Source organism: Balaenoptera ricei, chromosome 10, assembly GCF_028023285.1.
Source record: "Balaenoptera ricei isolate mBalRic1 chromosome 10, mBalRic1.hap2, whole genome shotgun sequence".
NCBI lineage: Eukaryota > Metazoa > Chordata > Mammalia > Artiodactyla > Balaenopteridae > Balaenoptera > Balaenoptera ricei.
Window position 1 is genome coordinate 38,278,208 of NC_082648.1, and position 23,570 is coordinate 38,301,777.

The 23,570-nt window shown below is 39.1% G+C and overlaps 1 protein-coding gene across 3 annotated transcripts in view; it reads left to right on the top strand.

Moving 5' to 3' along the window:
* ANO6 (anoctamin 6) overlaps positions 1-23,570 on the top strand; it is a 219,584-nt gene that overhangs the window by 153,724 nt on the left and 42,290 nt on the right. For all 3 annotated transcript variants that reach the window (XM_059935720.1, XM_059935718.1, XM_059935719.1), the window contains 3 exons: positions 887-1,021; positions 10,975-11,080; positions 15,186-15,246. In XM_059935720.1, the coding sequence (XP_059791703.1) occupies positions 887-1,021; positions 10,975-11,080; positions 15,186-15,246 (302 nt within the window). The remainder of the gene's footprint in view (positions 1-886; positions 1,022-10,974; positions 11,081-15,185; positions 15,247-23,570) is intronic.

Genomic DNA, 23,570 nt, shown 5'->3' on the forward strand with positions numbered 1-23,570 from the left:
AGCCAGAAGCCTCATAGAGGCCTCAGAGCTAAGTAAACCTACAGGTTTTACCAACCACTACTGAGCCAGAAGTGAAAAGTGAGTTGAGGAAAAGTATCTGCGAGAGTCACCTAAACAAGTGTCTCTTTGCTTTCTCCTCACCCCTAAACCCTTTGTCTCTGCCTGTGTGTATTTGTCTCCCTTTCAGGAGCGATCTGGCCCTGCTTCATGCCCTGCCTCCTTTCTTATCTTGCCCACCTGGCCTCTTCCATTTACCCCAGATTAATTTAAAAACATTGAAGAGTTTTTAAAACTTAGGAAAAATAGAAGTGCTACATACAAAGAGTACAGGACAATAGATTCCTCAGTCATATCCGTCCTTCCCTCTCCCATTCTCACGAGTTTTATAAATATTTTGGTCAGAGAGCCATTCCACTCCTAGTTATTATTATCAGCATTTTCTTATTATTTGTGATTTACATTACATTTGCTCCAAGGAAGTTCCCGAGATAAAGCAAAAACAGGTAACTGAGCAAATTGTTCGTGTTCGTTTCATGCATGTTAAGAACAATATGGGGGAATTTATCAAATCTGCCAGTCTTTACAAAGAGTGATGATAATATTCTCTATCTGCTCCATATTCAGCATTTTCCCCTCCTTTGCTGTATTCTAACTTACTTCTCTTCAGCAGGTTACCCTGTGATCAGTACTTCCATGATATGTAAAATACCTCTTGTTTCACAGTAGAATTTGGGGCCTGCTATGAAAAAGGATATGTTTTTAAATGGGAATTGAGTCAGAGGTTTAATTTTAAAGCCCCCTTTATTTAGAATCAGAAATTAATATTAGGATAAAGCTGCAGAGTGATCGTATGTCTCTTCTGAAAATAACTTCTGTCTTTCTTCAGGAAATACTATGGAGAGAAGATTGGAATCTATTTTGCCTGGCTGGGCTATTACACTCAGATGCTTCTCCTGGCAGCAGTTGTGGGAGTGGCTTGCTTTCTCTACGGATATTTTAATCAGAATAACTGTACATGGAGGTAACCTCTCTCTATTCCTTGTTACCGTGCTGAAAAGTTGATTAGACATAAAATTATTTTCAGGGACTTAGACTGTTTTAGTAAAAGAAGACTCATCACAGAACACTTAACTGCTTTAGATGATATAACCCTTTTGTCCTGAGCATAATAACTAAGTGAAATGGAAGAAAATTTTTCTTAGATAACGCAGCCCAGCCTCTGACAGGAATATTACCGTTAGGAAACACGCCAGTATTTTAAGACAATATTTTGTTTGAAAAAGAAATGAGGTCTGGCGGGAGGATCGACTTTGAACTTCTGGCCCCCAGAGGAATGCCTCACTCAGCCCCACAGATGTGGGCCAGGAGCAGCTCTGATTGCTTCAGGGTTTCAATGGCAAAACTGGTAAAACTGGTGTTTCTATGTTTTTAGAAATGACTTCTTAACATATATTAAGGAATACATGTTTAAAAACTCAAGTAAATGATACTTTCTTTTGTTTGTTTTACTTTAAAAAAAAAAAAAAAAAAAGCCCTAACAGTGTTGGGGGTGGGGGGAAAAAGTAGTAAAGAATGAGTTTGTGCTTGATGTTGAAATTAAAATACCAGCTGCACTGTCTAGAGGGAAATACATGGGTGCCAGAACACTGAATTTCACCATCACTGTTCTGAAATGTATTATTAATCCTTTGCTTTTGGTGATCTCAACCTCCAGAAGGGATGCAGCACGGAACCAGGCATTTTCTCTTGTTCATCTGGCCTCTATCCAGGTGTGACAGCCAGATCAAAATTTCTGGGAAACAGTGACAAACCGATGACCAAATTTTTCTAGCCCAGGGCATATGAGCCTGGCTCCGGAGGCAGGAAGCTTACATGGCAGCTCTGATGTATAGACACAATTATCCATTCTGTTTAACAGAGGATTCTGGGTGTTTGTGCCCGTTATGGTTCTTAGCTAGAAAGCTGCAGATGGTCTTTGAAGTACTCTCCTCTCTTCACTGGAAAAGAGTTTAGGGCCAAAGGCTGAATGTTGATCTCTTTTGCCTAAATTTGTTCTTGGCTTCTCCATTGTTTCACATATTGTTCCAGCCAAAAAAAGGTATCTCAAAAATACACTTTCAAAGTGAAAAAGTAGCATTTTTATATGGTTCTTGCATGGTGGTGGTTCTCATTGTAATTTATTTTATAAAATCACCATAACAGGCACACCACATATTTCCTACTCTTTCACACAAATTAATTTACAGAAAAGGGTGTGGAGGGGGGGATAGAGTCTTGAGGATATACTCCCTGTGCTCAAAACTATTGCGACTTTATTTAATTAATTTTTATATAGTTTTAAAATATTTAAAATATATGTATTTGCAGTTAATTTTATTACATACTGAGTAGAGTCACAAGAATAGAAAATGTATTCAAGATGTAAGGAATAATGATTCATTACCCAGTTTAAGAAAAAGAACATACCTGTTACCCATGAAGTGCTTTGCTCAATTGCATCCCCTTACTTTGGAAATGACAACTATACTAAATTTTATTTTTATCATTCCTTAACATACACTGTATATTCTTTTTCACATGTACTTGTACCCCTTCAAAATATAATTTATTTTGTGTGCTTTTGAAAATATCTATGGATAGGCAGAGGATACTGTAGGTATTTCCTCTTCTATAAAAGGCCTGTTTAAAGCTTATGCACACTTTAAAATAACAGCTTTATTGAGATATAATTCATATACCATAAAATGCTCCCTTTGGAAGAGTACAATTAGTGGTTTTAAGTACATTCACAGAGTTTTACAACCCTCACCGCTATCTAATTTTAGAACATTTTCATCACCCCACAAGGAACCTTTAGTACCTTTTAGTAGTCACTCCCTAACCTCCCTTTCCCTTAGCCCCTGGCAGCTACTAATCTATTTTCTGTCTCTACGTATTTGCCTATTCTGGACATTTCCTAAAGGGAACCATATAGTATGTGCAGCATGTGGTGTTTTGTGATTGTCATCTTTCACTTAGCATAATGTTTTCACGGTGCATCCATGGTATAGCATGGACCAGTACCCCATTCCGTTTTGTGGTCAAATGATATGCCATTATATGGATACACAACATTGTTTATCCATCCATCAGTTGACATTTGGGTTGTTTCCACTTTTTAGCTATGGTGAATAATTCTGCTGTGATCATTCATGTACAAGTTTTTGTGTGGACATATGTTTTCAATTCTCTTGAGACCATATCAAAAAATGGAATTGCTGGGATGTATGGTAACTGTAGATAAAACATTTTGAGGAACTGCCAAGTATTTTTTTAAAAGTGACTGTACCATTTTACACTCCCAGTAGCTATGTATGAGGATTCCGATTTCTCCACATCCTCATCAACACTTGTTATTGCTGGGTTATAAGCCATCCTCGTTGGTATGAAGTGGTATATCATTATGGCTTTGATTTGTATTTCCCTAATGCCCACTGATGTTGAGCGTCTTTTCATGTGCTTATTTTGTCATTTGTATATCTTCTTTGGAGAAACATCTGTTCAAATTCTTTGCCCATTTTAATTGTGTCATTTGTATTGTCTAGTTTTAAGTGTTCTTCATGTATTTTGGATAAAAGCCCCTTATCAAATATTTATATTGCAAATATTTTCTCCCCTTCTGTGAACTGTCTTTTCACTTTCTTGATGGTGTCCTTTGAAGCACAAAAGTTTTTAATTTTAATGAAGTGCAGTTTACCTGATTTTTTACTTTTGTTGTTTGTGCTTTTGGTGTCATATCTTAGAAAGCGTTTGCAATCCAAAGTCATGAAGACTTTCTCAGTGTTTATCTTCTAAAAGTTTTATAGTTTTAGGTCTATGAGTTCATTTTTGTAAATGGTATAAGGTAAAGGTTCAACTTTCTTTCTTGCCAGGTATATATTCAGGTGCCCCAGCACCATTTTGTAAAGATTATTTTCTCCCCGTTGGACTATCTTGGCACCCTTGTCAAAAAATATTTGGCCATAAATATAAGAGTTTGTTATGGACTGTCAATTCATTTCTATCAATCTATATGTCTGTCCTTTATGCAAGTACCACACTATATTGATTGCTATAGCTTTTTAGTAAGTTTTGAAATTGGAAACTTTGTTTTTCAAGATTGTTTTGATTATTCTGGGTACCTTGCATTTCCGTATTAATTTTAGGATCAGCTTGTTCATTTCTACAAAAAAGCCAGAATTGCCTTGAATCTGTAGGTCACTTTAAGGACTACTGCCGTCTTAACAATATTAAGGCTTCTGATCCATAAACACAGAATAGCTTTCCATTTATTTAGGTCATCTTTAATTTCTATCAATATTTTGTAGTTTTCAGTATACACGTTTCACACTTCTTTTCTCAAATTTATTCTAAGTATTTTATTATTTTTGATGCTATTGTAAATGAAATTGTTTCCTTCATTTTATTTTTAGACCATTCATTTTGTATAGAAATATAATTACTTTTTATATACTGATTTGTGTATTATAACCTTGATGGACTGGCTTCTTAATTCTAATAGTTTTTGGAGGGTTCCTTAGGATTTTAATATACTATATCATATCATCTGGAATAGAAATGGTTTTACTTATTTCTTTCTAATCTAGAGGTTTATTTTTTTATTTTTTTATTTTTTTAAATTTTTTTAATGCTATTCTTGTCTGCTTACATTCTTTTTATGTATGTATGTATGTATGTATGTATGGCTTTGTTGGGTCTTCGTTTCTGTGCGAGGGCTTTCTCTAGTTGTGGCAAGCGGGGGCCACTCTTCATTGCGGTGCGGGGGCCACTCTTCATCGCGGTGCGCGGGCCTCTCACTATCGCGGCCTCTCTTGTTGCGGAGCACAGGCTCCAGACGCGCAGGCTCAGTAGCTGTGGCTCACGGGCCCAGTTGCTCCGCGGCATGTGGGATCTTCCCAGACCAGGGCCCGAACCCGCGTCCCCTGCATTGGCAGGCAGATTCTCAACCACTGCGCCACCAGGGAAGCCCTAATCTAGAGGTTTTTAATTTATTTTCCTTGTCTAGTTGCCCTGACTAGAACCTCTAGTACAGTGTTGATCTTGGGAGGAAAGTATTCAGTCTTTCACCATTAACTATGATCTTTGCTGTGGTTTTCTCATAGATGTTCTTTATCAAGTTGAGGACATTCTCTTCTATTCCTAGTTTTTAATCCATTATTCTATTAATATGGCATATTACATGAATTGATTTTTGTACTGTTGAATGGTCCTTGCATTCCTGGATACATCCCACTTGATTTGATTTGATTTACTGGATTTAATTTGCTAATATTTTGTTGAATATTTTTGCATTTATATTCATAAGAGATAGTAGTCTGTAGTTTTCTTGTGATACCTTTGTCTGGTTTCAGTATTGGTGTAATACTAGTTTCATAGAATGAATTGGGAAATGTTTCTACCTCTTTATTTTTAGAAGAGTTCATGAAGCATTGGCATCAGTTTTTCTTTCAATGGCTGATAGAATTCACCAGTGAAGCCACATCACATGGGCTTAGGCATTTCTTTGATTACTAATTCAGTCTCTTAACTCACTGTAGGTCTATTCAGGTTTTCTATTTCTTCTTGAGTCAACTTCAGTCATTTATGTTTTTCTAGGACTTTATCTATTTCATCTAGATTATTCCATTTGTTGGCATATAATTATTGACAGTATTCCGTTATATTCCTTTTTTATTTCTGTAAGGTCAACAGTAATGTTCCTCCTTTCATTTCTAAGTTTAGTAATTTGCATCTTCTCTCTTTCTTTTCTTGACTAGTCTACCTAAAAACTTGGCAATCTATTTATCTTTTCAAAGAACCAACTGTTGATTTTTCTCTGTTGCTTATCTATTCTCTATTCCATTTATTTCTGCCTTTTGTCTTTTGATTGGAATATTTAATTCATTTACATTAATGTAATTTCTGACAAGGTTGGAATTACATCTGCCATTTTTCTATTTGTTTTCTATATGTCTTATGTCTTTTTTTTCATTCCTCCATTACTACCTTTTTTGTATAAAATATTTTCTAGTATACCATTTTAATGCTATTTTAATTTGTTGTTTCTTTTCCTTTTTTTTTCTTTTTTTGGTATTTTCTTAAGTGGTTGCCCTGGAGATTATAATTAACATCTTGTTTTAAAGCAATCTAGTTCATATTAATCCCAACTTAATTTCAGTAGTATATAAAAACTCTGCTTTGGTATCGGTCTGTTCCCCCCACCCTTTGTGCTATTATTGTCAAACAAATTACATTTTTATGCATTTATAAGCCCATCAACACAGTTTCATAAGTATTGTTTTATGCAGTTATCTTTTACATCAGATAGAAGAAAATAATTACATGCAAAAATATATTTATATTTTCTTCTTCTTTTTTTTTTTAACCTATGTAGTTACCTCTACCATTGCTCTTTAGTTTTTCAGCTGAGTTTGACTTACTGCCTAGTGTCCTTTCATTTAAGCCTGAAGGACTCTCCTTAGTATTTCTTGTAGAGCAGGTCTGCTAGCAGTGGAATCTTTCAGACAATTCTCCTTCATTATAAAAATCTATTATATAAATATAAATCTTTCAAATAATTTCTCCTTCATTTTTCTTTAAACTTTTTATTTTATATTGGAGTATAGCCAATTAATAATGTTGTGATAGTTTCAGGTGCACGGCAAAGTGACTCAGACATACATATACGTATACATATACATGTATCCATTCTCCCCCAACCTCCCCTCCCGTCCAGGCTGCCACATAACGTTGAGCAGAGTTCCATGTGCTATACAGTAGGTCCTTGTTGGTTATCCATTTTAAATATAGCAGTGTGTATATATAGATCCCAAACTCCCTAACTATCCCTTCCCCCCGATAACCATAAGTTCCTTCTCTAGGTCCGTGAGTCTGTTTCTGTTTTGTAAATAAGTTCATTTGTATCATTTCTTTTTAGATTCCATATATAAGGGGTATCATATGACATTTCTCTTTCTCTGACTTACTTTACTCAGTATGACAATCTCTAGGTCCATCCATGTTGCTGCGAATGGCATTATTTCATTCTTTTTAATGGCTCAGTAATATTCCATTGTGTATATTCACCCACATCTTCTTCATCCATTCCTCTGTCAATGGACATTTAGGTTGCTTCCATGTCTTGGCTATCGTAAACAGTGCTGCAATGAACACTGGGGTGCATGTATCCTTTTGGACCATGTTTTTCTCTGGATATATGCCCAAAAGACCCCAAATAGCCAAGGCAATCTTGAGAAAGAAAAACGGAGCTGGAGGAATCGGGCTCCCTGGCTTCACACTGTACTACAAAGCTATAGTCATCAAACCAGTATGGTACTGGCACAAACATAGAAATATAGATCAATGGAACAGGATGGAAAGCCCAGAAATAAACCCACATACCTGTGGTCAATTAATCTATGAAAAAGGAGGCAAGACTACATAATGGTGGAAAGACAGTCTCTTCAACAAATGGTGCTGGGAAAACTGGACAGCTACATGTTAAAAAAAAATGAAATTAGATCATTCTTTAACACCATACACAAAAATAAAATAGATTAAAGACCTAAATGTGAGACAAGACACTATAAAACTCCTAGAGGAAAATATAGACAGAACACTCTCTGACATAAATCTCAGCAATATCTTTTTTGATCTGTCTCCCAGAATAATGGAAATAAAAACAAAAATAAACAAATGGGACCTAATTAAACTGACTTCATTTTTTGAAGAATAGTTCTGCTGGATATAGAATTCTTGATTGACAGTCTTTTCCTTTAGCACTTTGGTGATATCATCCCACTCCCTTCTGGCTTTCATGGTTTCTGATTAGAAATCAACTGCTTATCTTACTGAGGAGTCTTAGTATATGTTGAGTCACTTTTCTCTTTCTGCTCTCAAAATTCTCTCTTCTTGTCTTTTGACACACTGAGTCTGATGTGCCTATGTTTGGATATCTCTAAGTTTATACTACTTGGAGGTTGTTGAGCTTCTTGGATGTACAAATTAATGTTTTCATCAAATTTGGGAAGTTTTTCAGCCATTATTTCTTCACATATTCTTTCCGCCCCTTTCTTTCCCTCCTTCCTTCTGGCACTCCTATTATGTGTATTGTTGATGGTGTCCCACCCGTCTCTTGAGGCTGTGTTCATTTTTTGTCATTCCTTTTTCTTTGTGTTTCTCAGACTGGATCATCTCAATAGACCTAGTTTTAAGTTAGCTGACTTTCTCTTCAGCCAGTTCATATCTGCAGAGGAACCTCTCTAGTGAATTTTTCATTTTAGTCATTATGTTTGTATCTCTAAATTTTCGAGTTGGTCTTTTAAATAATTTTTATCTATTGATATTCTCTGTACAACGAGATGTTCACATACTTTAATTCTTTAAACATGGGTTCTATTAGTTCTTTAACATATGTATAATTGCTTATTTATGTCTTTGTCTAGTAATTCCAATGTCTGGACATCCTCAGGGAGTTTCTATTGACTTCTTTTTTACCCTGTGTTATGGCCAAACTTTCCTGTTTCTTTGTGTATCTTGTAATTTTCTGTTGAAAACCGGGCATTTAAAATATTGTGGCAGATCTGGAAACCAGATTTGTCCCCTCCTCAGGGTTTGTTATTGCTTCTGTTGTCATTGCTGTGCTGCTGCTATTTATTTAGTTATTTTCCTGAGCAAATTCTGTAAAGTCTGTATTCTTTATCATGCATGGCCATGAGATCTGTGTACAAAAGCTTAGTTGTCAGCTAATGATTGGACAGTGATTTCTTTAAATACTTGGAACCAATCATTTTTTTGAGCCTTTGCCGAGTGGCTCTGTGTTTGTGTGTTGGGGAATACCTTCAGCACTCCAGCAGGCAGTTTGCAGCTCTTCCTTAGCCTTTACTTCTTGCTTATGCAGAACCTCAAGGTCAGCCAGAGTTGAGAGATTAAGGTTTTCTCAGGTCTTTGCTGGTCATATGCACTGTCCACAATTCTAGGAATTTGTTGGAGCTTTTTAACCCTACCCCCACCCCCAGAACATCTCATTACCCAATTTTTCCTTCTAAGTTTTCTAATCAGCATCTTTTTAGTCTCTATTCGTGTCACTGCCTCAGGCAATTGTAATGTTAAATAATTCCTGCTAATTACTTTCAACAGACACTCTGGGGATAGGGCTATTTGCACAGCATGAGCTTGAGATAGGTCAAACAGTGACAACTCTCTGGGAATGGGTTTTTTGGTAACTTCAAACCACTTCTGCCCCTTCAGTGGCTGCTAGGCTACCTTGGTTGTGAGACTGTTGGTTTTAAAGGCCACCATGAAGCTGAGGTTATGGGGATGGCAATAAGTCAAGTTAAAATGCCCCAAATTTTATGGAAGAGATTCAGCTATTTTTCCTCAAATAAGCACCCCTCAGACTGCTGGAAGACTTTGTTTAATTTCCACAGTTCTGCAGAGGTTAATTTTGACAGATTTTGCCAGTGTCTTTGCTTTACAGAGGAGCAAGTTTTCCAAGATCTTTACTCAGATATTCTAGAAGTGTTTCTCATGCCCAGTTATTTTTTACTGAGTTATTTGCAGGGCCAACTAATTCTGCAACTCCAGTCCCATTCACGTAAGAGTCCATCTGCATGGCTTCTCCTAGAGCAAGCAGTGTGTAACCTGTTGTTAGTTTGTTGGTTTTTTCTTATTAATTTGTAGTAGTTTAAAAAATACTCTTGTGAGTAGTCCTTTGTCATTTTTACGTGTTACAAAACTTCTGCCATTCTGTGACTATTTTTTTTTTCCTCTCTTTATGGTGTTTTAATGAAGTTCTTACTTTTAAAAGATTTTGAATGTATTAATATTTTCCTTTGTGATTTAAGCTTTTTTGTTTTTCATTAGTAGAATTTTTCCTTACCCCAAGGTTGTCTAGATAGTCTTTTTAATTTAATTTTCATTTTTTTTAATAAGTTGGTACTATTGCATTTTTATTTTCCACCTGGAATTGATTTGTATATGATAGGATTTTGTGGTTCAATTTCACCTTTTTCTGTGATATTCCATTGCAGCAGCCCTATTTATTCAAATATCAGTTCTTACCTTACTAATTTACTGGGCCTACCCTGCATGTTATACATCAGTTTTGGTGTATACAGAGGTCTCTTTCTGAACTCTTTATTTTGTTCTCTTGCTCAGTTTTTCTTAACCTATCCCAGTAGCACCTTGTTCTTTAGGCGATGTCTTGAGTGTTCTGAGGCTTTGCCCTTCTATTGAATTTACAGCTCATATAAGGGAGAAATGATATCTTCAAGTATTGATTCTTCCAAATTATGAACATGATAATATACCCAATTTATATAGGTTCTTTACTCTTCCAGAACAGTTTTACCATTTTCTCCATATAAATTTCATACATTTTGAATTAGATTTTTATACCTAGGCTCTTTATATTTTTTAAGCTATTGAAAAATGGTGTTTTAAAAACTGTTGCAGGTCTTTAGAGACACAGTTTCTTTTTGTGACCCTATATATATTATGTATACTGATTTTGTGTCCAGCAAACTTACTAAACTCATTTATTCTCACAATTTATCTGCAAGTCTTATTGAGTTGTCCATATAAACAATTGTGTAATCTGTTAGTGATAGGAGTTTTCTTTCCTTGCCATTCCTCCTATCTTTGTTTTTTTTTTTTACTTACTGTACTGGCAAGGACCTCCACTGAAAAGAAGGGATGATAGTGGGACCCATCATCTTGTTTCTGATGTAAAGGAAATACTTTCACCATTTTACTATTAAGTAGAATGGTTTTTTATAGGTTTTATGTAGCAAGATTTTATCAGGTTAATGAAGTTCATTTCCATTCCTAGTTTTATAAGAATTTAGTTTAGTTTTCTTATCATGAATGGATATTGGATTTTATCATGCTGGTAGAAAGAAAGTTCTGTTCATTAATTTTTTTTTTAATTAAATTTTATTTTTCTCTTTTCTTTAGCAAAGAAGTTTGTGATCCTGATATTGGCGGCAAGATCATAATGTGCCCTCAATGTGATAAGCTTTGTCCATTCTGGAAACTCAATATTACTTGCGAGTCCTCAAAGGTATTTTTTTTCCCGAACGTTTACAAGTAATGAAAGATTTTTTTTTCTTCTAAAAATTTTAGTACAACATAGCGATTATAATTTTTTCCTCTGAGGAATTTAGAAAGGTAATTGTCAACTAAATCTTCATTTTGAAAGATAGATATAAAATGCATGTGTTTTTTCCTTGTTTACAAATAATAAATTGAAATTAAAAGCCTTATCTAAAATCTCCTGAAGGGTCAGTGAGGAACTGTGGAATTGAAACTAATTTGAGTATTTCAGGTAATCAAAGCAGAAATCTCAAACCTGGCTTATCTCATAAATACTATTTAATAGGTTTACTATTATAAGTATTTTCCTTAATTCAAGTGAATGGAAACCTGAAATCTGTACTTGTGTTTTCCCACTTCGGAAGTGTGGTGAAACTCTGCTTGGAATTTTAAAGACCTTGCTGGTCAGATTTAGACTGTATTTATAAAAATGCATAAGAAAGGTTTTGTCTGCAAATGGTAACAGCTATTCACTTTGTCTCAAAACATTCCCACAAAACACATCTGGTTCCCCTTATACATGCAGATGATCTTGAGCTATATGACTTCTTAAAATCCAGGAGGTTTAGGAAAAGCACTGAGACTGGAGAGAGCTTACTGAAAGGCATGCCAGAAACGCCAGACAGGAAGAAAGATGGTTGGCTTGCTTCAGAGAGTTTTCCTGACAACTTTGATGTTTGTAGTAGTCTCCATTGTCTTGATCTTTCCTCTGTCCCCTAGTTCTGCCATGAAAATTTAGGAATCTTTATATGACCTCAGAATATTCTGATCTACTCCGTGTAAGTCTTATTTTAACTGAATACACTGCTAAGATAGTGATGCCACTTTATAGTTTATACTTTGCAAAGTTCTTGTAACTATATCATTACTTGACACACAAAACAGCACTGTGAGACAGGCAGAACAGGTGTTACCTCCATTTTACAGATTTAAACACTGAGGATCTGCGAGATTAAATGATTTGCTCAAGATCACCCGCCTAGTAACTGACAAAGCCAGAAAATGATAGCAAATCTGCCTTCCTTGCTATTACCGTGTTCTTCAGTGGCTGACTGTAGTACCAGGCACTTCACTCTCAAACTGAACTCTATGTTTGGAAAATTATTCCACCCCTTAATTAAGGTGATTGCAGGGTATTGTCAACACATGGATTTCTACACTTAATTTATGAATTAAAATACATTTCATTGCCCATCCCCCCCCCAACCAACACAAGTTCTAGACTATAAGTATCTATCATAGATCATTCAAAGTAAAAGACTTGGAGCTAGTAAGAGAGAAGGTGCCTTCCAGTGATGTTAACTCATAAAGGTCACTAGTTAGTGTGTATCGCCAGGCACTAGATTTAAGGCAAGTGCCAACGATAATACCAGAGGCAAACTGTACTCCACAAAGTACAAATGGAAATTCCATTTTCCTTAAGAAATTATTTTTCACACACCCAACCCCCATCTCTTTTTTCATATCTTCTGCTCCACCTAGCCATCCTTAAGCACATGACTTTCAAATATGTCCCTGTGTACATTTTTTTTTCATTGTTTTGGAAAAAAATGAATCATTCTCTTCCAGTTTCCAAAAAAAAATCCCTTGAGTCTTGTCAGAGTGATTCACAAAGGGAGGGAAGCATATAAAAGAATATGAGTAGAAGAATGAAATGAAAAAATAAGGTAAAAAAGGAGAAAAAGAGAAGCACCTTTTCATGCTTTTCTGCTTATTGGTTAATTCAATCATTTCTTCAATTATACATTTTTATATTCATTTCTTTCCTTTTGGAAAGAGATGGAGTATTCACTAATTGACATGTATGCCACAATTGTTAACAAATTAGAAATAGAAATAGAAAATCAGGATCAAGGAAATTAAGAAACAATTATGGAAGTAATCAGGATTAATACTGTTTTTGTGACTGAGCATTAAATAAAGTTCTTAGCTTTTTAGCTGGCAAGATAAAGAGGAAACATGGTTAAGGTATAATATTTAGTTCTTTGAAATACACTGTTATAAAATTTTGATTTTGTTCCTTTGCAGGAAGAAAGCATAGCGAATGGTCACTTTTCTAGTTTCTAACTGGTTCGTCTGCTTAAAATCATCTTGCCTGCGTATACAACTCTCTCTTCTTTCCTGCTCCACCTGACTAAAGCAGTATGCTGACTTGGGGCCGCTGTTAACACAGCCAGCTTTCCCTCTCTGTGCCACCCCACCAAGCATGCTAAGCTAAGCTTCTTACCAAGAAAGCTCTTTGCTTATCTTCTTCCCTACTTCCTGCTTCCATGTTGCTCCTGGGGCACCGAGAGCAGAGAGGCCAGCCAGCCATCTTCTTCTTTCTCTCAGTTCCTTGATCCTCACACAAGTGGCAAAAATGGTAACTTCCTCCAAGCCACGTTAACTCCCTCTCATAAGAGTGCAAGGCACATCCCTCGTCTTGAGCTAGGCAGCTGGGGTGAGCTTGGCATTAGCAGTAAACTTGCCTTTTCTTGCTGCTCCTTTTTTTTTTTCCCCCTCTAACATTGACAGATGTGCTTCCAGTGGCTTTTTCTCAGCATAATAGGATTTTCTCTTTCTGGAGTGAGGGTGGAGGTGTCAGGGCAGATAGGGAGGTATCAAATAGAGGTTTGCATTGATTCCTAGAAGAGGAGTAACATTGGGTAGAATCTTCAAGAATAACATTATAACACGCAGAAATGTTTCTCTGAGGACTTTTCCTGCAATAATTTTCAATAAGGGATAAGGTATGACATTAAAAGACAGCTTGGAAAAGATGGTTCCATAAGAGTCAAAGCTACAAGACTTGAAATCATGTTCCATAGAATCCCAGGAGTAGAGGAATAAATAGGTGGGGAGCATTGTTCCCCAGAACGATCACTCATTTATTAATTTTGTCTTCCTTGAGATGGATTTTTGAGAGGAGTAATTGAATGACAGACAGTTCGGGTCTGTGCTTTCTGCTCAGGGTATATATGGATGATTGAGGGCGTCTATATGTTTTGGAAAAAGGATGTATAAGAAGATGGATGGGTGGATATTATTTTACAAAAATAACATATTTTTATGTAGATGAAAGTTTACTCATTTTATATCAGTATACAGGGCAACACAGAAAGAACCTTAAAAAAAGTTGAGTTTTTCTGAGAAGCAGATTTGAATTTTCTTTTGCACTGGAAAGTTTGCTATTTATTTATTTATTTATTTATTTTTAGCCTACAGCTTCCTTTTCTACCATGTCTTCTTTACTTTTCATAAGATCTATCATAAAGTTGATATTATGTTTGCCACTTTTTCCACTAACTTAATAGACCTTTTTAGGAGATACAAAAATGCTCACTAATGAAAAATCGGTAACTAATTGGAAGATCTTCCAGGAATTCATAGAGGGAGATAGACTATTTTTATACTAGCAAAAAGGGGAAACTTAGCAGAACTAGTAAATAGAGTATGTCATGTATTCCTTCATGATCATTGTACCCTTTGTAACGTCAGCAAAAGCATCTGTGCCTCCTTATCCTAAAGGAAGCTTCCATCAGCGATGGTAGAAAAGTCATCATTGGATTTGAGGAAACAGAGCTGTCTCCTGGGGGGAGAGCCATCTCAAAGTAAACCTCAGCTTTGTGCTTCTCTTAACAAGAAATGCAGGAATTCAGGAACTTGCCCTCTGACGAGGGTTGGATAATCAGATGCAAATCATAAATCTGAAAGTTGTTTGGAGTTCATTGTACTCTTAGGGCCGTTCTGTTTCCTCAGATTCACTATCATGGTCCATAAAAAGAGGCTGTTCTTCAAAAGTATGTTAGAAGCTTTCAACAGCGTGGGGTCTTAGCAGCTGAGCCTATTTCTTTATCATGATGTGGAAAGATTCCATTGGAAAATGTACTCTGGTAAATACAGCAGAGGCTGCTTGCTTTCAAGAGAATGAGAAATCTCATCTGTAAGTATGTAGTAGATACAGTGATTGTCAAACTAGGTAACAGCTTTAAAAGAAACTCCCAAACTGTAGCATATACAAAGCAGTTCATATTTGCTGAATCCTAGTAAGTGAAGAACATGATTCATGTATATGTTATTATTGTATTTTCCAGAAATTGTGCCTCTTTGACAGTTTTGGAACCCTAGTCTTTGCAGTATTTATGGGGGTATGGGGTAAGTTATGTTCATTTTTTTCAGTTTCCTTTTGCCTCATAACTAAAAACAAACAAACAAACAAAAACCTTAAGCTCATACAAATACCGAACTAAATAGCATTATATGGTTTTATATAGGCGATTAAGGTAACCCACTTTTAGTCCCTTGGATTGCCCAAACTTCATCTCCCCCCAAACTCCATTTATAATTCTTAAGGCCATTGTATCAATTACTGCATAAAAACCTACCTCAAAATGTAGTGGCTTAAACACAGGTTTATTGTTTCTCATGAGTCTCTGCATCAGCTGGGAGGTTCTCCAGGCATAGTTCGCCAGGAGGGGTTGGTCTATGGGGCTCAGCTGGGCCACCTCCTCTGGGTCTACATGGTGTCTCATCCTCCAGTGGGCTGGCCCAGGATTCTTCACATGGAAGTTTAGGGTTCCAAAGAGAAGCAAGACAGGAGAAGCACACTCCAGGCATTTTTTAAGCTTGTGTTTGCATCAAGTTTGCAAATGTTCCATCAACCAAAGCAAGTCATGGTCAACCCGACAACAATGTGAGGAGGTGGGAGGACTGCTCAAGGGCTGGATACACAGGGGCATGATTCACTGGGAGCTATTGTAATAACCCTCATAGCTGTGATCCAACCTGACTTTCAAGGGTTTGGGGTTCGGGAAAAGCAGCAACACAAGAATTACAGGTAAGCTTTCTTCTTTATACACTTCTAAATGAGTGAGTAGTTAATAAGTATGTGCTGCTACACTTATAATAGTAACATTCTGTTTAATAAATAGAACAAATATGATCCTAAAGAATATAATTTGTATATAGAAGCTTTAATACTATATATTATTTATTTTGAATAGATTAGTTACATTAATTAATTACATTAATTACATTAATGAGGCAATTATCATTTTATTTAAATACAGACTTTTACATGTTTAATTGATGTGTAACTGTTCTACCATAGAAGAAAAAATGTCCACTTTCAAAGATAAATGCATTTCCAATTTCATTGTGTAAGTCAAGGGGAAAATAGTGCTCAGGGTGTAGATAGTTGGGGGAAGAAACAGAACCAAGTCTTTTATTTTGGAGAAGACAACACATCAACACATGCAACTCACTTACAGATACAGCTGTTTACAGGTGTCCTCGGTGGTATTTCTCTTTTGCAGTGGTTGTGCCTATGAAGGGTCCCCAAATGAATCACAGAACAGACAGGCCAATTATTTTGGACACTTTTTTTTTTTTTTTTTAAACATCTTTATTGAAGTGTAATTGCTTCACAATGGTGTGTTAGTTTCTGCTTTATAACAAAGTGAATCAGCTATACATATACATATATCCCCATATCTCCTCCCTCCCACCCTCCCCATCCCACCCCCCGAGGCGGTCACAAAGCACTGAGCTGATCTCCCTGTGCTATGTGGCTGCTTCCCACTAGCTATCTATTTTACATTTGGTAGTGTATATATGTTGGACACTTTTAAGAGATATTAGTTGCCACTCCTGCATAAACTCTAAGAAGGCCAAACTTACCTAATAAGTCACACTGTCATTCAGACATTTAGCATGTTTTGGCTGGAGACCAAACACTAGCTAATATTTGACATGTGGGAGACTAAAGATCAAGTTCATATATTAAGATTCTCTGTACTCCTCCACTGTAAAATAATCTTTTTTTTTTTTTTTTATCCCCGGTAAGAGGGTAGGTGCTGAACACTTGGGTGGGGTCACTTTTAACTATTGCATAAACCTCAGTCTCAGCACTGATTCATAAAATTCTAACACATCTATTGAACTCCATACACTAATGGATGCTGATAGCCCTAATTAAAAGAGACTTTTAAAATAAAGCAAAAAATACTAACTTTGACACTGGAAAGAAAAACTTCAAGGTCCCTAGCCCACCCTGCTTTCTGTGATCATTAACTACACCATGTTTATAGAACAGACAGGCATATTGAGCTGCTGCTTTTATTTCATCAGGTTGTAGAATGCAGAAAACATTTCAGCCCTGCTCGTAGCATCATATATGTATCTTTAAGGATATGTATGTATGATGAAGTCTTAATTTAAATGCCTGATATTGCTTTTCTTGTTACCTCTGGCTTATGAGAACTACTGCTGTGAACCTAATTACAGAAAGCCTGCAATTGCAGAACAGAAGTTTTTCATATCACCATCATCATATTCCTGTAGCATCTCCTTTGTGCCCAGATGTATGTGGCAGAGTATTTTTCTGCTCCCTAGAAATTATAAAAGTTGAGGGTAGAAAACCTTTTATAATAAATATAGCACAAGTCATGGACTTACTTGAAAAATATCCCCCCTTGTAGGCCAAACCACTCCATCTACTCATACTGACTCCTAAAGTCCTAAACACCAACTAACCGCGATTGAAGTAAAGGTTCTGAACGTATCCTCCCTCCCCATTCCTTGTTGTTTCTTACCTACTTCTGTCTAATGCTCCCTGCCAGCCTCTTGGCTGCATGACTGCAATTTTTAATTTTCACCTTTGAGTTCTAGGCTGGGCCTAGAGATTTACAGAAAAACCCAGACCCCTGGCTCATAAGGAGGGGTGGGGGGATTTCAGGAAGCCTTCACCCTAACTAGCTGCACTTGGAGATCAGAAAATGACTCTTGCGACTGTTAGTTTGAGGTCTCTGCTTCTCCAGCTGCATCCATACCAGCAAAATACCACAGTGTCTATAACCACCCTTGCTTCCATTCAGCTGCATTTCTGATTTAAGTGACACACAGATGCGTCTGATGGGCATTTTTAAAACCACATCTGGAGCCCTAACTGCAAGAGAGTTTAAGAAATGTGTTTTCTTTTTCGTTTTCTTTTTCAAGGATTATAATTTTTTAAATTCATTTTATTCAAGTATAGTTGATTTACAATGTTATGCTACTTTCTGCTGTACAGCAAAGTGATTTAATTATACATATATGTGCATTTTTAAAATATTCTTTTCCATTATGGTTCATCGCAGGATATTGAATATAGTTCCCTGTGCTATACAGGACGACCTTGTTGTTTTTCCTGAGAAACGTATTTTCAGTCTCGTAGTCTCTCAGTTAGGAAGTTAGAATACAGGCTGAGCGAGCTCATCTGCCTTGTCTGCCTTTGTGAGTGAAGAGGTCTGACTAGTTTCAAGGCCCAATAAAATGTCTCAGCCCTTCAGCAGCAAACTCTTAAGGCCACCAGAATGCTCCCATCTACCAGAGTGTGCCTTGTCCTTCGACATTGCTGGCTACAACCACCAACGCTGTGTATTGGTAATCTTCTTCATCTGATGCATATTTTCTTTAGCTGTTTAATGTCCTGATTAAGAGGACAAGCTGGTTTTCTTCTCTCTTATTACGTATTCGTATAAGAGTCCTGTCTCTCACCAGTCAGCTAGAGCTGCCTGGTGTGTGGTTTGCCAGAGAATATGAGCGCGGAGTTCCCCACCGGAGTCCGACCAGTTGTTCTATTGCAGGAAGAGAGAGAGAGCAGAAGGTACAGAACGGGAAATTCCTGTCCGGCATCATGCACAGTCACCCCAGGTCCCGGTGCTCTCACTCTGGGACACACAGCACTGTGACTCAGCAGCCATGTAGCTCAGGAGTGCTCCAGAACGTTGGGTGGCTATACTAGGCGATCAGCATCTTTCACGGGCCCTGCAAAGTTCTGGGCTCTGTGAAATGAGGAACTAAGCAACTCCCACCCATTCCTACAGCTCCCAGGGTTTGTGCCCTTCAAGGTTTCGAGGATTTGCTACCCAGTCATTATTTGTCACCAGGCCATTCCTTCCTTGCATGGCAGTTATATCACTTCCCACTCAGAACTCCTCAATTTCAGGATTTGGTAAAAGCAGTCATTTTACCCTTTATGTTCAAGTTCAGGGAGGAAGGGGAAGGGTACCCGCTGTTTCTCCCTGATGGCACTGATTAGAATTGTTTCTCTTGCTTTTTGTGAGAAGAGTAGTTTGATTTTCATAAATCATCTCCTGTTGATACTGTTGCTAGATAGATACTGAACAAATAAATGGCTGTTACACTCCCATTTTAAAGATGTGGAAAATGACGCTCAGGCAGATTAGGCAAATTACCTGAGGTCCCCAGAGACAAAAAGTGACAAGCACAGAATAAGAGTTCTGCAAATAATTTGTTGTCATCAGTGTTTAGATCACTGACAAAATGCAATGTATAGTAATAAAATTGTAGCAAACTTTTAGAAGGATGCAGAAATATTTATTTGATATAATTGTACTGCCTTGTGTGGGGTTCTGAAAAATGGGTTAGAAAATGATGGTTCCACATCCTTGGTCCTACCTCACCTACACAGGTACAGACTTTTCTTTCTGTAGCAAGAATGAGAAAGCCCCAGCCTTCCAGCCTCATGAGATCAGTCCTCTTTGTTTCACCTATGCCTACCTGTAGGTGCCAAAACACAGATGGACTTTCATGTCTTGCCTCACAAATTCCTTTAAAAATAGATAGGTTTGAAGATACAAATTCGTGAAAGTAAGCTGCTTTTTTTTTTTTTTTTTTTCCGTAATAATCCATTTATTTATTTATTTTTTTTTTTTTTTATTTATGGCTGTGTTGGGTCTTCGTTTCTGTGCGAGGGCTCTCTCCAGTTATGGCAAGTGGGGACCACTCTTCATCGCAGTGCGCCGGCCTCTCACTATCACGGCCTCTCTTGTTGCAGAGCACAAGCTCCAGATGCGCAGGCTCAGTAGTTGTGGCTCACGGGCCTAGTTGCTCCGCGGCATGTGGGATCCTCCCAGACCAGGGCTCGAACCCGTGTCCCCTGCATTGGCAGGCAGACTCACAACCACTGCGCCACCAGGGAAGCCCCTAGCTGCTTTTTTTTTAATAAAGTGAAAAGTAATTTTCTTTACTTAGCAGAGGAGGAAATGGAGGATTTTCTTCATTGAAAATCAATAAAAATTTTGAAAACATCTGTATGTCTAATATTTCAATGAAAATGACAAAATTTAGAGGGATTACAAAAAACACAGGGAAGGTATCCAAAGTGGCTTTAGAAAGCTTTTTCCAGGCTGGGCTCATAAAGAGGCTATTAATGGAAAGATACCCTTTTCTCACCCACAGTCCCTTTCTTTAGGTTGGAAAGGGCCAGTGGTTTCCTCTGATGTGCAGTCCTAGTGCTTTGAGTGAGTGGTGGGGTAGGACGGTATGCATGATGATTCCTCAGTCTGTCTATCCTGAATAACTCCCAGCAGTCGCGGGGCTAGAGCTGCCGCAACCTTACCCATCAACAGTCACCTTCTCAGCTCAGCTCCTCCAGGCCCACATGACTGGCGGAGCAGAGCGTGGTGGGCAGTGGATGTTCAGGCATAGCGGGGAGCAGTGGGAAATCAGCTGGGCCCTCCGAGTGGATGATTCCATCCTTCAGGTGGTGGAGGTCCTCCAGTTTCTGGGATGACTTCCCACAGTACATTCAGTTAGCTAATACTTATCCAGTGCCTGCTGTGTGCTACTGTTTCCCCTGTGAACAAAACCAAATCCCTGCCCTCAAGAAGGTGACATCCTAGTGGGCATGATAAACAATAAACGCGGAAGCAAATATAGGTCAGGGTGCATGAGTACTGTCCATTCTGAAGCGCACAAGTTGAGGTCAGCATAGGGAATAAAGTGTGCCCTTTTGGACAGAATGTACACTAGCATTGGGCTGATTTCATAGTTGCAGAGGGGGACACAGAGTGGAAAGAACTTCATGGGTGGAAGGAGTAAGGCAATGTTGGCAGTAGAATTCTCAAGTAAATTAAAAAGTAGGGGTCTTCTGTTTGATGAGGATGCATGGTATTTATCAAGGAGGTGTGAGCCTAGGGGACTTTCGTAAGTGGGTGGCTTCCTGTGTATACTGTGCCGCTTCATATGCAGCCCAAGGAGGGCTGGCTCATTCCCCCAAGCAGGGGTCTCTCCTCGGAGTATCTGCCCATGCAGCCAGCGTGGGTCAGCTGGGGAGCGGGAGCAGCCAGATGCAGCTTGGTCCATAGTTACCTGGTGCCCTCAAGGCTTTCCTTCTGTGGGTGCTTCGTTTCCCCCTGGACGGAGGCAAGGGCGTGAATGGCTGGGCAGGTTCTCAGTGGTGCAGGCAGCACTCTCCAGACTGAACACTCACCACCAGGGGCCCCTTGTGTTGGCTGTGGTCTTGGCTAGATGAGGCCGTAAGGTAGCTGAGCTGTGGCACCATGCTTCCATTCCCACAAAGAGGTCTATTTTTTTTTTTATAAGTATATTCTTTTTTTTTAATTAATTAATTTATTTTTTTAATATTTATTTTTGGCTGTGTTGGGTCTTCGTTTCTGTGCTAGGGCTTTCTCTAGTTGCGGCAAGCGGGGGCTACTCGTCATCGCGGTGTGCGGGCCTCTCACTATCGCGGCCTCCCTTGTTGCGGAGCACAGGCTCCAGACGCGCAGGCTCAGTAGTTGTGGCTCACGGGCCTAGTTGCTCTGCGGCATGTGGGATCTCTCCGGACCAGGGCTCGAACCCGTGTCCCCTGCATTGGCAGGCAGATTCTCAACCACTGTGCCACCAGGGAAGCCCAAGAGGTCTATTTTTGAAGGTTCTGGTCAGGAGTCACAAATGCTCTCTTACCCTGGGAAGGGCACACAGAAGGAGAAAGAGGCCTGTCCTGAAAGCAGGAACAGCCAAATCAGTCCTGCTGTCAGAGGTCTGACAGATGAGTCAGTTCGGTTTCTCTTAAAAGTTGTTTACTCAGAGGATTTGGAACATTTGGGTGACCCGAGAGCGTCGGGAAATAATACCCAAGGGCTTTGTAGCTTTCCCTCTCCAGTGTTAATTCATCCCCCTGTAGCTGTCATGCAAGGAGGTGGAACTTGGTGGACTATAGGCCATCACCTCCGCTCCCTGATGGGGCCAGTGGATTACAATGTCTACTACAACTTGGGGGGCTCCTGGGGGGTGGACATCATTCCTATGTAAAGAGGCCCGGAAGCCTCACATAACTCCCACACTGGGTTTCAAAGTTGCACAGGGGGACTAGCTGCCTTCCAGTTCGCCAGCCAAGCAGGAGACAAGAAGTGGCCTCCCCCACTAACTGTGTGCTCTTTGCATGCATTGACAGCGGCATCTGTGGCAGAAAGCTGAGCTGCCACCTGTACTTGCTTGTGAACATCGGGTCATCACAGCAATGGCATCGTGAGGGTTAGTGCAGCCACAGAGGCAGTGGTGGGATGGAGGACAGTTACTAGCATTGTGTCCTGGGGGAGCAGTGCTGGAATCAGACACTGGGCAGGCACGCAGTGATGACATCTCAGCAGAGTGGGTGCCACGGGACAGAGCCGAAGGAAGGCAAGTTATGGAGCAGGCAGCTTGGGCAGTGCCGCATCGTAAGAAGGGCTTGGGCTCTGGAGCCAAGGATGCCTTGGTTTGATACCTCAGTCCTTATATCGGGCAAGTATTTGAAGCTTTCTGTGCCTCTGTTTCTTGGTGTCCAAAACGGGGATAGTAATAATAGCTACCTCAGAGGGTCATGAGGACCTTTATAGATGTTATGTCATTAAGCTCACAACAGCCTACGAGGTAGGTTCTATTTCCCCCATTTTCCATGGGGGGGGGGGGTGGGCAGGCAACAGGGGCTCAGGAAGTTGAAGCACTTTCACCAGTAGTCATGCCTCTAATGATTGTCAGAACCAGAATTCGAACTTGATTCCGAAGTCCAGATTATCTCTGGGAAGTGGGTGCTTTGAGCATTTCCATTGTCCTTGCCGGCGGGGAGCATTGCGTTCACGTTTCTCACGGCCCATCGCGAGGTTTCCCCCATGTCTCCGGCTGCCTGCAGCGGGGTCTGCAGGATTTCAGGGCAGCTGGTCTTTGCTCTGCACTCAAAGGCTCCCTCTTCTCTACAGGTTGATTCACAACCCTGACTGCTCAGTAGAGCTTTCCAAAAACAAAAAACAATGCACAGACCCAGTCCAGACCAATAAAATCAGAATCTCGGGGGTGGTGCCTGGGCTCAGTATTTTTCAAAAGCTCTCAGTGCTTCACGTGCAGGCAGGGTGAGAACTACCCCTCCGTAGCTCCTTCAGTGAGCTCATCCACTCATGCCCCAGTTGCCACTGGAAACAGGAAAAATTCTTGGCTCAGCCTAGATCTTTCTCTGGAGTTCTAGACTTTTACCTGCCTACCGGGTATCTCCCCTGTGGCCCACAGTCAGCTGATCAGAACCGAATCGGTAATCTTCTGTCTCAGACTTGCTCCTCTTCCTGCCCTTCTTATATCAGGGAATGGCACTAGAATTTAGGACATCGCCAAAGCCAGAAAGCTGGCGGGCATCCTTGATCTCTTTCTCCCCCTTCCAT